The 14,875-nt window shown below is 42.2% G+C and overlaps 1 protein-coding gene across 6 annotated transcripts in view; it reads right to left on the bottom strand.

The window, feature by feature from the left end:
• ankrd6b (ankyrin repeat domain 6b) overlaps positions 1 to 14,875 on the bottom strand; it is a 142,670-nt gene that overhangs the window by 6,868 nt on the left and 120,927 nt on the right. For 5 of the 6 annotated variants that reach the window (XM_052025069.1, XM_052025073.1, XM_052025071.1 and 2 more), the window contains 7 exons: positions 14,024 to 14,101; positions 13,290 to 13,394; positions 12,306 to 12,440; positions 9,229 to 9,417; positions 6,044 to 6,196; positions 4,144 to 4,257; positions 1,706 to 2,033 (listed from right to left, as the gene is read on the bottom strand). In XM_052025069.1, coding sequence (XP_051881029.1) covers positions 1,706 to 2,033; positions 4,144 to 4,257; positions 6,044 to 6,196; positions 9,229 to 9,417; positions 12,306 to 12,440; positions 13,290 to 13,394; positions 14,024 to 14,101 — 1,102 coding nt within the window. The remainder of the gene's footprint in view (positions 1 to 1,705; positions 2,034 to 4,143; positions 4,258 to 6,043; positions 6,197 to 9,228; positions 9,418 to 12,305; positions 12,441 to 13,289; positions 13,395 to 14,023; positions 14,102 to 14,875) is intronic. The other variant, XM_052025074.1, reaches the window with a different exon arrangement.

Here is a 14,875-nt window from a genome sequence, read left to right as displayed (position 1 = left end):
TCTTGCACATCACTCAATCTCCTCCCATTATTGTGTATTCCCTTGTTGCACCTCCCCAAAAGCATTTACCTTGTATTTTTCTGGATTAAATTTCATTTGCTTGTTTTTTTTCCCCTAATCAGCTAGACAATTTACATTTTAAAGCAGTCTTAAGCTTTCCTCATCCTGTTAATCACATGGCTAATTTTTTTTCCCATTTACAGGCCTTTATCTTGCTTCCCCTTTTAACAATTTGGATGAGAATGTAGGTGGCAATGTTTGCAGGTGACATTAAAATGGGTGGTACAGTGGACAGAGGTGGTGATTAGCCAAGGTTATAACAGGATCTTGATCAAATGGGCCAAGGACTAGCAGATGGAGTTTAATTCAGGTAAATGCAAGGTGTTACATTTTGGTAAGGGCAGGACTTGCACAGTAGGACCCTGGGGAGTATTGTAGAACAGAGACCTAGGGATGTAGGTACATACTTCCTTGAAAGTGGCAACACAGGTAGACAGGTCGGTGAAGAAGGTATTTGGCATGCTTGCCTCCATAGGTCAGATACTGAGTACAGGAGTTGGGACATCATTGTTACAGCTGTACAAGATGTTGGTAAGGCTGCATTTGGAGTAATGTGTAAGTTTCTAGTTGCCCTGTGATAGGAAGGATATCATTAAACTGGAGAGGGTACAAAAAGATTTATGAGGATGTTACTAGGACTGGAGAGGCTAGGATGTTTTCCCCTGGAGCGTAGGAGGCTGAGGGGTTACCTTAGACGTTTATAAAATCATGAGGGATATAGATAAGGTGAATGGCCAAAGTTTTTTCCCTTGGGTAGAGGGCATAAGTTTAGAGTGAGAGGGAAAAGATTTAAAAGGGACCTGAGGGGTAACTTTTTCCACACAGGGAGTAGTGTGTATATGGAACGAGTTGTCAGAGGAAGTGGTAGAAGTAAGTAAAATTACAACATTTAAAAGGCATTTGGACAGTTACATGGATGGGAAAGGATTAGAGGGATATGGGCCAAACACAGGTAACTGGAACTAGCTCAGTTAGGCAACTTGGGCCAAAGGGCCTGTTTCCATGCTGTATAGCTCTATGACATTTTAAGCATGAATTATAAAGACATAGTACAAGAACAAGGGAAGAGTGCTGAGCCTGTGCACCCCCACTAGTAATAGGCTTCCAATCACTAAAACACTTGTCAAAAATTACCTTTTGCTGCCTGACACTGAGCCACTCACCTTAGGAGCCATGGGCTTTTACTGTTTGATCATCTACCATATGGAACCTTTTTACAAAATCCTTGCTAAAATCTCTGTAGACTACATCAAACACTGTGCCCTCAGTCCCTCCGTGTTACCTCTCAAAGAATTCAGTCAAGTTAGTCATTACTTTCCCTTAACAAACCCATGCTGCCTATCCTTAATTAATCTGTCCTTCTGAATGAAGGTTGTTACTGTCTCTTAGAATGGATTCCAATAATTTATCCAGCACCAATTAAACCCACTGGCTTGTAATTAGTTTATCCCCTCCTACCTATTCAAACAATGTTAGCAGTCCTCCAGTACCACTCTGATAACCAGAGAGGATTGACAAATTGTAGTAAAACACATTTTTCTTTGCTTCTTTTAAAAGCATGGGATTTATTTCATTGGGACCTAGCAGATTAAGGCTTCTTTTCAACTACTGTCTGTGTACACAGTTTGGGGCTGTAAATTTGTACCTGATGGAATATCATGTTGAATGACAAGGTACTGTCTGCCTGATGCCTCATCAGAGGATTGGACTTTCACACCTCCCGATTCTTCGGACAAGCTACTGTGCAGACTAATGTAGGACTGTTGTGATTGTTCTCCAGGCTGATGTATGACAGGGTACATCTGGAAACTCCTATGATCCCTGTTGGTTTGGATGGTATCAGTACTACAAGTCTCTGGCAGGTTCTCACCGTCAGGCGCTGCAGATTTAGACATCAGTTCTCCTGACAACTTGAGCTCAAGATTTTGGAGCTTGGACGAACACCACGATTTCATATCATCAACCATTAATGCCTACAGTGAGGTATAATTAAGCAGATAAAATATTGGTACTTAATGGTTAAACTAAATGCAAGTATCATTTGTTCAACTTGAGAAGGAAAATTGCATTACGTATATTTGGATTGGCCCAGAATTTCATGACAACCTGTGTTCACTGTTCACCTACCTGTTAAACTTGCAGTGTGAGGATGTCTCATTGACAACTTCCATCAGCAAGTCTCTGCAAAGTGCAGAGGACATAAATCCAATCACTTGGAAAGACCAGAACAAGCCCCCCATAGAAATACTGCAAAATGAGCTAGTGTAAGCTGTACTCCATTTAAGTGTCAAAATATTTTTAAAAATTCCCTGATATTCAGCAGATTTCCCAGAGCTTCAGGAATTTGGTGCTGTATTGCATGAAGAGTCTTGTGACAGAATATACTGTAACCTGTAAAACCCCCATGATCACGTGTCAGCAAGTTCAGAATATTCTTTTATGCGTGGTAATTTCAGAGGGGGAAATACCAGCAGTTTCATACTGAATCAGTGACATTATTCAGGAAAATCCTGGGCAATAAATTGTAGACAAGTATCAATGTGTACACGAGCTAAAAATAAAGATTTGTGCCAGCATTTCTAATGAGGAGGCTGTATGTCTCTAAAAAGCATTTAGATATTAAACAGAATGGTGTTCATAGATAATGACAAGATAAAACTAGACTAATGTTTACAAATTAGGAGGGATACAAGATCCTGGAAAAAAAAATCAGATATTTACCAGTAATGTGGAAAAGCAAGTTGGGGCAGTTTACTCAAAAATTATAACTGAAAGGTGTTGACAACGGAATTAAAAATGATACAATGAATGGTTAAGGATCCATATCACCGAAAACGGCACAGGAACAGGAGGAAAATAAAATGAGAGAGGGATATCCAACCAGGAAATGCTTCCATCAGAGTTTACAAACCAACCTGCTCCCTCTGAGGATCCATTGAAGGAGGCAAGTTCAGTAAAGAAGAACACATGAACTCACCAATTTGATCTTCAAACATTCTTAAAAAATCATTTAAATCCTGGCATCAGAAGTTAATTTTACTGTCCATTTCCTATTGCACCTGCTTACGCTGATGTGGAATCTGCTTTATTAATAGTCATACAGTATGGAAACAGGCCCTTCAGCCCAACTCATCAATGCCAAGGAAGAAGCCTATTTAAGCTTGTCCCATTTTCTGGTGTTTGCCCCATATCCCTCTAAACTTTTCCTATCCACGTAAGCGTCCAAATGGCTTTTAAACATTGTAATTGTGCCCATTTCTGGCAGCTTGTTCCACCACCCTCTGTGTGGAAAAACACCCCTCAGATCCCCTTTTAATCATTCTTCGCTCATATTAAATCTATGCCCTCTGGTTTTAGACTCCCCTTCCCTGGGAAAAAGATTATCCACTATCTATGCTCCTCACGATTTTATAAAGCTCCATAAGGTCAACTCTCGGCCTCATTTGCTCCAGCTTAAGGACCGGGAAACCCAGTAGTCCTTGAACTTCCAGGGAAAGAGGTGGTCTCTTCAGCAAGCTGCACTGCCGTGATAGGTTCATGGGGAGCCTGGTCCTCCTGCTTCTCATCTCCAATGAGCAGGCACCTGAAGTGGCTGAGCAGATAGGTTATGAACTGTCTTTGGGATGCCATTATGAAGGCAGATTTGAACAATGACACTTATGCTGACAGAAGAATCTGAGTGCCCACTGAGCTGTGGGAAGACAGAGCTCATGGTATCAGATCTGTAGACCCAGAGGGATTTTAGCAAAATCTCAAGAAGCCAGCACCAATGTCTTTTCCACGTGACCAACACCTGCAGGTCAGGCATGAAATCATCAATAAAATGCACTGATTGGTCCAAGTCTCTTTATCCAGAGTGATGAATGCAGATTTTGCTGCTTCTAAGGAAATGTCACCTCCTGTGCAGCGGTAAACAATAAGAAGTCCCAATGTAGGAAATCTTAGCCTTGACTGTAAATGGTACAGACATACAGATACCACCATGTGCCACAAGTTAGATGCAAGTACATAAGGAACCCCAAATAACCCTGTTTCTCAATTTTAGGATGTGATATTACTGATGATCAGGAGATGTGGTTCTACCTGGCGTCTGTCTCCCTCGAGTCGCTCCAGTACTGCACGCTGGTCAATACGGTGCAGGCATTCTGTCCGCTCTGCTGATATCCGTTCAGATGTTAACTTTTCTAAGACTCTGATCTGAGGTTGAAATGCAAAACATGGAATAAAGCTTCTGTGCTTATCAAATTTATACAATGCTAAATCTTACTCTATTTTGATTTCAAGAATCCTGGATAAATCTTCTTTTGTATCAGTTGTAGTTATCCAGCAGGTGAACTGAATACTCAATATTAACTGTATTGATATGCTAGTAATGTAACAAATATATAATTGCCAATAAGGTGCGATTAGAAGACACAACATTTATTGAGACATTGATAGCATACACAGATTGCTGCTGGAGAGAAATATCAGATTCATATACATTTATCAAGCATTAAACTAAACCTGTATTCTCAATCAGGGCTCCTGCATCAAGGAATGAAAGAGGCATTTTCCTCATTGCAGGGTGGGAAAATAAAGTGGTTATTCATCCTGATATCGTTCCATCATATTAAAAGTAAGGCCAATGACCCAGAAATTCTCTCTCACAACACAGATTTTCATGAGCTATATGACTGAATTTAAAAATGCTTTTGAAAAAACTCTTTCAGATACTTTGTAAGCTGCTGAGTCTCTTCTGGATATTCAGTCCTGTTTCTCCATGCATATGATAGGCATGTGCTCAGAGTGTACTAGGCACAGGCAATAACAATAAACAGCATAAAACAGGAGTGAAATTCTACTGTGCAAGCTTTGAACACTGCATATTGCCCCAGCCTCTTGTTCTGATTGAGACTATTGTAAAATGGCAATCCATCCAAATTTTGTCATGTTGAATACACTACCTAAATGCATGCTGTTTTTGCATTGCAGAGTACTTTAAATGCTGCTATTTACATGTGCAAGGCAAGCAAGGGATATTTTTACACCTGACAAGGGACTGCTCCAAATATTCAGGGTGATATCTGTCCCTTTTCTTCACAAGTAGGACTTGAAAAAGAAATTTAAGAAGAAACATCAACAGCCCTTGCTGCACATCAAAGGACATCAGCCTTGAAATTTTAATAGGTGTGAAAGGACGAATGTTGCTTTAATGAGTCAGAGGAGCTGGGAGGATCTTGAGCCAGTTATTGGGCGAGGCATCAGGCCAGGTATTCCACCATGAACAAGGCCCAAGGAACTGTACTTGGTAGAATGGTAGAGGGCAGTCCCAGTAATGGACTGGATGTAGGACAGTATTAAGATTGAGATCCAAGGGTTAACCTCAGATGGGGTTGGATCACAAGGTTTTAAGCAGAAGCCAGATTGGAGAGATTCAGTTTACTCCTTACACAATTACAGCCACAGAAACAAAGACATAAGTGGTGAGGTAGAATTGGGTGGTGTAAGTGTGTATGTGAAAATACTTCCTGCTAATTGAGAGCTGCTGTTAATTAGAACAGGATTGAAGTCGGATTTAGCTGCTGCTTGTCACCAGATGATTTGCACTGGCTTCAATTAATCATTGAACAATCACAGGAAATGAATGTTGAACAGGCAAATTAGAATAAAAATTGTACAAACCAATTTGAACTGAGTGGGATCCATCAGTGGATCTCAATCTTTTCCATTTTTTATAAATAAAACACCGAGTAGCAACAGTGCATTCTCTAAATTCTCATAAATCTGAGTTCCACCTTTGCTTCAATTCCTAGCAGTGGGTGTTAATTCTGAAGCTGGAGCCAAACTACACGTGATGAATCATAGATTCGCAAGGGCTTGATTTTACTTCAGATAGGATCAGACATTAGTACTTAAATTATAAAATTAGAAAAGTAACGGAAAGACTTTGAGTTAACAGGCGTAAAAAATTCTGAACAATCTGGATGGAAAACACTCTTACCTCATGCTTATTCCTTCCTTCCAGTTCTCCAAGTTTTGTATTTAATTTTCCCTGCACAATTTCAAGCTCTGCTTTTATTTCTTCTTTTGTAGCTTCAAGACGATTTTCTAATTTATTGATCAGAGGCTCACAACGACAACCATTTATGGGGGCCTGAACAATAACAGCAACATGTTTATATGGCATCTTTATTGCAGCAAAAAGATGACGATGCAGTTCATGGAGTGTTTTCAAAGAAATAAGGACACAAAGCAGCAAAATACTAGGACAAGGCCAAAGGTTTGGGCAAGGAGGTAGATTTTAAGCAGGTACCTCACAGCACTGGAGAGGTACCACCAACACTATTCCTGTCAGATCCTTCAATCCACAGGAAGGATAAGCAAACTGATAATCAGTGTTCTCTCCCAGACCAACAACTCAGCACTGGGGTCCTTAATTCACTGAGGCCACATTATTTGCAAAACTGATACCAGATTACAGAAACAGATACAATACTTGGAACTCCGTCACTGTAAGACTTTACCAGAAGGACAGAAGCAGCAATTCAAGGATGTTCTTAAAGCCTCCTTGAAAATGTAGGAATCACTGGCCCATGACTGCTCAAAATGGAGGAGCATTCAGGTTGGCACTGAAAATCTCAAGTTCATTGGTTGGGAGGACAGGGGAGTCCAGTGTAAACAGTGGAGGGAACACATCACCTCTCAAACTACCCACCCACCCTCCCCCAGTCAAGCATCTCCTGGCCCACCTGTGCCAGAGCCTGCAGATTTCACATCACCCTCACCAATTATCCCACAACTGGAGTGAAAGTAAGTCATCCTGAACCCTAAGAAAAAGATTTTAAGGAGCTTCAAAGAGGAAAGAGATGTTTGGGGTGGCAGAGATTAAATTCAGGGATGTGCAAGAGCCCAGAATGTATTATCAAAAACTTTTTAATAACCAGTTAAACCAGGCCTTAATGAATGCAAATTTAAAAATTACTACTATAATCTTATAGTACAAAACACGATGGTGCTGGAGGAACTCAGCAGACCAGGCAGCATCTGTGGAGAAAAGCAGGCGGTCAACGTTTCGGGTCAGGACCATTTCTTCAGGACTGAAGATAGGAAAAGGGGAAGCCCAGTATATAGGAGAGAAAAGCAGAGCAGTGATAGGTGGACACAAGGTGGTGATAGGTAGATGCAGGTAAGAGACAGTGATAGGCAGGTGTGGGGGAGAAGGGGAGAGCAGATCTACCGGGGGATGGGTCAAAGGTAAGGACAGAAGAGGAAAAAAGGTAGAAAAGATTAGGAAAGGGAAGAAGAGAAGCAGCATGGTGGGGGTGTGGGCAGGGTGGTTGTGGGGAAGGGGGGGTGGAGATTACCTAAAGTGGGAGAATTCAATACTCATGCCGTTAGGCTGCAAAAGTTCCAAGAAGGCTCTTGCAGCTGTTCCTCCAATTTGCGCCTGGAATTCTCCCGGCAGTGGAGGAAGCTGAGGACAGTCCTCACTGACTGCTGGTTTATTTAGAGTGCAGTCAGTGCGACTTGTGCCCAAATTTGTAACGACGGGACACCAAAGAGAGAAATGCACTTCTTGGAAGCCCAGAGATGGTTTTGTTTTGTGGACAAAAGAAATTAAACAATGTTAGGTCATCGTGGAATAAAAACTATAGATTATATAGAAGACTATAACTGATTGCGAGGAATTATTTTAAGGGCACAATGTAATTCTGATGATTTGAAACAAGCTGCTGAAGCTTGGGTCTTTGAATTTGTGATATTCTTTCAATTACATTATTATGATATGGTCACCATTCCTTTTTTATAAGATCTTCATTAGTCACATGTACATCAAAACACACAGTGAAATGCATTTTTTGCGTAGTGTCGCCACGCTTCCAGTGCCAACATAGCATGCCCACAACTTCCTAACCCGTACATCTTTGGAATGTGGGAGGAAACCAGAGCACCCAGAGGAAACCCACGCAGACACGGGGAGAACGTACAAACTCCTTACAGACAGCGGCGGGAATTGAACCCGGGTCGCTGGCAGTGTAAAGCGTTACGCTAACCACTACACTACCGTGCTTAGTATAACTATGAGGCACTGTGGCACAGCAGTGGTGGTGCTGCTGCCTCAGCTCCAGTGATTTGGGGTTGATCATGATGGTACTGTGTGTGTGACATTTGCGTGTTCTCCCTGGCACCATGTGGATGCTCCAGTTTGCTCCCACGACCCAAAGATGTGTTGCTTGAGTAATTAGAGATGGGATAGGCTGGGTTTATCTTCCCTGAAGTGAAGGCGGCCGAGAGGTGACATGACAAGAGACATCAGTAGGGTAGATAGAGTCTGTTTCATGGTAGGGATGTCTGAAACTAGAGGGCATGGGTTCTAGGTAAGAGGGAGGAGGTTTACAGGGGATCTGAGGGGTAAATTTTTCACATAAAGAGTTGTTAGGATCTGGAATGAGCTGCAAGAGATGGTGGTGGAGGCAGGAGCAGTAACCACATTTAAGATACATGGGGAGAGGTACTTGAATGAGCAGGGAATAGAGAGATATGGAATTAATGCAGATGCAAAGCGGGCCAAAGGACCCACTTCTATGCTGTACAACAGGTTAATTCCCCCAAGTGTGGGTGGTTGGTAGGACAATGATTTGGGGGTTAATGGGAATAAGGAAATAAGTGGGGAACGGGATTGATGGGATTGCTCTGAAAACAGACCTCAACTCAATGGGCTGAATGGCCTCCTCCTAAATCGAAAGGAAGTACGAAATATGGAAATGCCACTTTGTTATTGTAAAAATATGGAATACAATATCTTTGTGCAAACTCTTACAAAGAAAACAACCTCCTCCTTCATACAGATTTGGAAAAAACGACTACAAAAATGTTTATAATCCTGCAGGCATTCTGAGAAACAGCAACCAACAACTAGGCCATGGGCGTAAACTACCCTGACAGAAGGAACTGTGGGATCGTCTGACACTGGGAATAAATACCTTTGCAGTGATCCCCCACGTGAATCACAAACCACGAAACACGTCACATCAACTTGCCCATTAAAATCAGTCAGAGGGGCAGCTCCCTTCTCCACACCTCAGCAGATATTGACTGGATTGACAGACTCACCATAAAGTGAAGTTTTTCATGTCATTCTAAAGGAAACAATGGCAATCAAACAGAAAAGAATTGTACATTTACCTGCATGATTTTGCCATCTTTGTTTCTGTACAATGTGTAGAGCTGGTAGGCACGGAAATTATGAGGGAGAAGACCTTGCTGTGGAGTTGGGGAACAGCAGCAGTGTTTATTTCTCCTTCTCCTGATGTGTCTGTTGTCTTGCTGAGGTGGCTGGTCTATCAATGGAGGAGGGTCAGAAAGAGCAGAACCCTGCACACCAGTAATAAGTTTAATAAAGAGCATCATGTTCAAACCAAAGCCTAGAATCTATGAAACATCTTTAACTTGTACAGCACATTCATCCTAGAACATAAGCTACAATATTGTTTCACTGCATAAATTCTAAAAGAACAAAAGGTACAAATAAACAAAAGGGTCAGGCATGGTAGTGTAGCGGTTAGCGTAACACTTACAGCGCCAGCGACCCAGGTTCAATTCTGGCCGCAGTCTGTAAGGAGTTTGTATTTTCTCCTTGTGTCTATGTGGGTTTCCTCCCACATTCCAAAGACATACAGGTTAGGTAGTTGTGGGCATGCTATGTTGGCGGTGGAAGCGTGGCGACACTTGCAGGCTGCCCCCAGAACACTCTACATAAAAGTTGTATTTCACTGTGTGTTTCGATGTACATGTGACTAATAAAGATATCTTATCTAAACTTTTAGCCATGATGTCAAAAAGCAGAAGTTCATGCACAGAGACTCAATACCTGTTGCAATGGGCAGGTGAGTGGTGGGAAAATACTTCTGAGCTCCCATGGCTATCATTGGAAAGCTGGGTCAAGTGACTTGAGTTGAATCCCATGCTCTTACTTATTTGTTTCAAATTTAAATAAACATGCATATAATCTGGAGTCTGCGTGACCTCTCAGTACGAGCCCAGGCACTTCATTGCCAATAACCACTTTTATGTCTATCCAGCAAGGTTTCACAAATATCAAAGAATGATACGATAATCTGCTTCAGCAAATGTGGTTAAGGATAAATATCGGCTAGAGCAAGGGGAGAAGTTCTTTGCTCACTCAAATAGCGCATAGCTCTTTGCCAAATGCCCCAGGTGAATTGGATTGTTGTTAGAAGCAAGAATAGTACAAGAATTTGTAAAGTTTTGCTGGGCATTGAGAGGCAGGCAGTGTCCACACCACTTTTCTGTAGTTACTTTGCAGTTTTTTATTTTGGTTTCTACACTTACTTGTGCATGAGGGCATCCTGGTTCCTGTGCACCTCAACATTTCCTGACCATTTGAAAAGTACTGTCTCTCTGATTTTCTTTTGTATTGAAGTGGATAACCTCACATTTTTCCACATTTACCATCTTCTTGCCCACTTACTCAGCTTGTCTATATCCCCTTGAAGCCTCTTTGCATTCCCATCACAATTCACATTCTCTTAATATCTTTCTTTGCTCATACCCATTTCTTTTATTTCCTCATTTATACTGGTTACTTGTTTCTTTATTATTTCTGAGAGGTTTTTTTGTGTCTTCTTCCCCGAAGATCGTCACCACAAAGTTTTTGTTTAATTCCCATGCCATTTTCTTTTTCTCCAATACAAGTTCCCCATCTCTGTTTGTAAAGCACATACCACCAGGCTCAAGGACAGCTTCTATCCCACTGTGATAAGACTACTGAACAGTTCCCTTATACGATGACATGGACTCTTGACCTCACAATCTACCTTGTTATGACCTTGCATCTTACTGTCTACCTGCACTGCACCTCATCTACAGCTGTGACACTTTACTCTGTTCTGTTATTGTTTTTACCCTATATTACCTCAGTGCACTCTGTACTACCTCAAGGTACAGTGTAATGAATTGATCTGTACGAATGATATGCAAGATAAGTTTTTCACTGTACCTCAGTACAACTGACAATAATAAACCAATACCAACACATTTGCTCCTGCTGGTCTTTTCCTTTTTATAGAAGCTCCTACCACCCGTTTTTATGTTTTTTTGTAGCTTACTTCCACATTCTGGTGCCCCGCTTAGAGCTGTCCCACAGCGCGCTGATTCATGTGCTTGGTTCTCCAGTCCTATGTACCTCCCTCTACTTTGAAAAAGATGTAGGATCGGGCTGTCACCACTGTGATGGGAACCTGTGAGAATCCCACAATTATGCCAGGAACCTGGTGCCAATCCTCGCCTCTCCCGGTGTCTCCCCACCAATGAATTGCCTCAGCACTCAGGATGCATTCCATAAATACTGAAAGGAGTCATTATAGTATACCATATGGAGACTCATAACCGACTGTGCTATTGTGCCATGAACCACTGCCCTCCCCACTGCTGTATGAACCTGGGTGTGAATCAAGCAATGAATCGCCCCATGGCTGGGAGTGGAAAGGCTGCCCGTGATGGCTCGTTCAGGGCAGGGTGGGTTGAGTTTTGCGGCCACTCAGCACTGAGATGCGGGGCTCAGGGCTGCACCCTGGCCAGCTGCTGTCTCCTTCTCTCACTGCTCTCTGCTCAGCCCAGAGATCTCTCTAAGGTAACAAACTGAATGGTGATCCCCAGCAATGGGGAGGATAGGGGTTTGTACCAGGTTCTGGCACAGGAGCACTGTCCTACATCTCTCCATATATAATGCAATAATCACTTCCTTCAGCACCGATTCCATTAGTACTCTCATTCCTGGGAAGGCAACCAGAGTGCTAAGTGAGGTACTAGTGTACCTCTATGTCCCCTTTCTCTCTCAATTTCTTGGTCATCCTATGGTGAATTAGTTTAAAGCAAATAAGATTTCTTTATTAGTCACATGTATATCGAAACACACAAGTGAAATGCATCTTTGCGTTGAATGTTCTGGGTGCAGCCCAGAAGTGTCGCCACACTTCCGGCGCCAACATAGCACGCCCCACAACTTCCTAACCCGTACGTCTTCAGAATGTGGGAGGAAACCGGAGCACCCGGAGGAAACCCGCGCAGACGTGGGGATAATGTACAAACACCTTACAGACAGTGGCCGGAATTGAACCCAGGTCGCTGGCGCTAAAATAGTGTAACGCTAACCACGACACTACCGTGCCTGCCCCATTTGCAGGACATCCATGGTTTAGATTATTCTTAATGACTCTTATTCAAAAATAGTCCACAATTACCTTTTCCTTCTGCTTCTTCTTTTTGTCCCGCTTTCTCTTCTGTTCTGGTGTAGTCATTCTGATGAAATCATCTCCATTTCTTTTCTTCTGATGTCCTTGGTCACTGCTATGGACGTCATCAACTGAGACACTTCCCTGTTACATTCCAGAAGAGAATGACCAATCAAGTCAGTACCATTTCCAACTCTGCATTTTAGTGTCTGATGACAGGTTTAATGGAAAAATCATGGACAGAAAATATTTAATAGCAACTTAATTTTTTGGGAAGAGGAGGTGGGGTCAAAGGTGAGGACCAGGGGAACTCTATCCCTGTTCTGTCTGAGGGAAGATGGGGTAAGAACAGAAGTCTGCAAAAGAGAGGAAGTGGGCAGATCCTCCTGATCTACCCAACCCCTCATCACCGTTTCTTTCCACTCCTTCACCCACTCGATTTGCCCATCACCCACACACTCCTTCCTCTGGGTCCCCTCCCCCCACTGTTCCCATCTGCCCAGCCCGCCTCCCTTATTTGATTCCATGTTCCACCTTCCTTTCCTACTAGAATCCATTATGTGGAGCCCTTTGTCACCTCCAACTTTCACCTTCCAACCTGTTATTATCCCCACTCTTTCCTCCTCTATCTGCCTATCACCCCTCCTCACCTGTATCCACCTATCGCTTGATAGCTCTTTCTCCACCCCTTCCCTTCAGTTCTTTATACTGGCTATTGCCCCTCTACCTCTCAATCTAGATGAAGGATCTCGACCCGAAACGTCGACTGTCCATTTCCATCCACAGATGCTGCCTGACCCTCTGAGTTCCTCCAGTATCTTGTTTGATGCTGCAGATTCCAGCATCTGCAGTCCCTTGTATCTCTAGGTCAATAAGCTCAGCTTACTCAGCGCAGATCAGGTACAGAAATATTTTCATCATTATATTTTGCAGTTAACCATACCAGAAGTCCTATTTGGTAGAGATATTTTAAATGGTTTACTATTTATTTACCTTACTCTGGATCAATTCATCGCGAGGCACAGATTGGGCTCGACGTTCTTCCTTTAGCTTCTCCCTCTTCTTCCTCAGGCTTCTCCCACGACAGAAACTGAGAACCTAGTAAAATTAAAGCAAGTTATCCAGAGCTGTAACAGTTGTGACTTATTCCAGTTAAGCACCGTCATCTTGCTAATGGCTGGAGCAACATCTCGAACAGGAAACATCAACTGTCCTCTGGATTAGAGGATGGCAGCTTTCTCACAGCCCACCCCCAGAAAGTGGAATACCACAACTAATGTCATCAAATCAATGTCAAAACGCCACCCACTGAACAGAGCAATGTTCAAGTATACATGCTAACTAAAAGCATATATAGAACATGCATGTATATACTAAGATATTTCACAAACATCCTAATGCTTACATCTGATAAATCCATTTGAAATAGAATCCATCCTCTTAAACTGTTCAAGTGGAAAGTTCTGCACAACTGCCTCTGAGCTACGAAAGATAACAATGCAAAATGGTAATTTTTCCACTTCCCCCATTTAACCGTGGCAAAATCTTCTCAAATGCAACCACATTTGGACAGGTACACGGATGGGAAAAGTTTAGAGGGATATGAGCCAAATGGGACGAGCTTCGATGGGCACATCGGTCAGCATGGACAAACTGGGCTGAAGGGCCTGTTTCCATGCTGTACGATATGACTCTATGACCTGGAAGGTGCAACAATAAGCCCTTACCTGTGGTGCCTTGGTGAGAAGAAGGGCCACTTCAGGACTGTTGCTCTCTCTAGCTGCTTCCAGGGGGGTCAGACCTGCCTGCAGAAAGAATTCAAGAGTTGTTTCCTGATATTGGAGTCCTCAGAATGATTAGTGTTGGATTTTCCAATGCAACATTTTAGTAAAACAATAAGAAATAACTGGATTACAATGAGCTGTTATATTTTATGAAAAATGTGTTTGAAATGCCATCAACTGATCTGCTTAAATTGAAAATTCAATATCTGTCATAAAATAAATGTGAATATTCAAAATGATAGAAATGTGCTGATGATCTAATGAGCTGCTCAATCCCTCCTTGCATCATGCAGAATGCTTCTGTATATGTAATACGGTCACCTCAAATCAGTAACACACACGAGTCGCAAACAAATTATTTTGAAATAAAACTTAGCTCTAAACTGACTATTTGCCCCTTTGCATGTTTTATTCAAACAGGTGAATGTTTCATTGAAAACATTTTGAATGATTGCATACTATTAACATTGAAGATTGAATATTGTCAAGATCCTAATTGTACAGAGTTACATTTTAATTAAAAAACAAACATGTATAGCAAAGATAGAAATTCAGTTATTGGAGCTTGGATGGATTAGTTTACAGAGGATCAGGGACATTGGAATAGTCATGCCCAGAGATGGCAAGGTCAGGGTGTATGTTCATGCAGCAGATGGGCTCAGGGAGGCTACAGAGTTGCAAGTAGTTGATCTTAATGATCAAGGAGGCAGACAAGAAAATGATCTTGGAGATAGGGCAGTAATTTGCAAGAATGGTGATGCCTACGGTTGGTTCTTGTGGAACAGTTGGTAATTG

This window comes from Pristis pectinata, chromosome 10, assembly GCF_009764475.1.
Source record: "Pristis pectinata isolate sPriPec2 chromosome 10, sPriPec2.1.pri, whole genome shotgun sequence".
NCBI classification, from domain to species: domain Eukaryota; kingdom Metazoa; phylum Chordata; class Chondrichthyes; order Rhinopristiformes; family Pristidae; genus Pristis; species Pristis pectinata.
The sequence above is the reverse complement of the archived record's forward strand: the minus strand, read 5'-3'. Positions and strand labels throughout refer to the sequence as shown.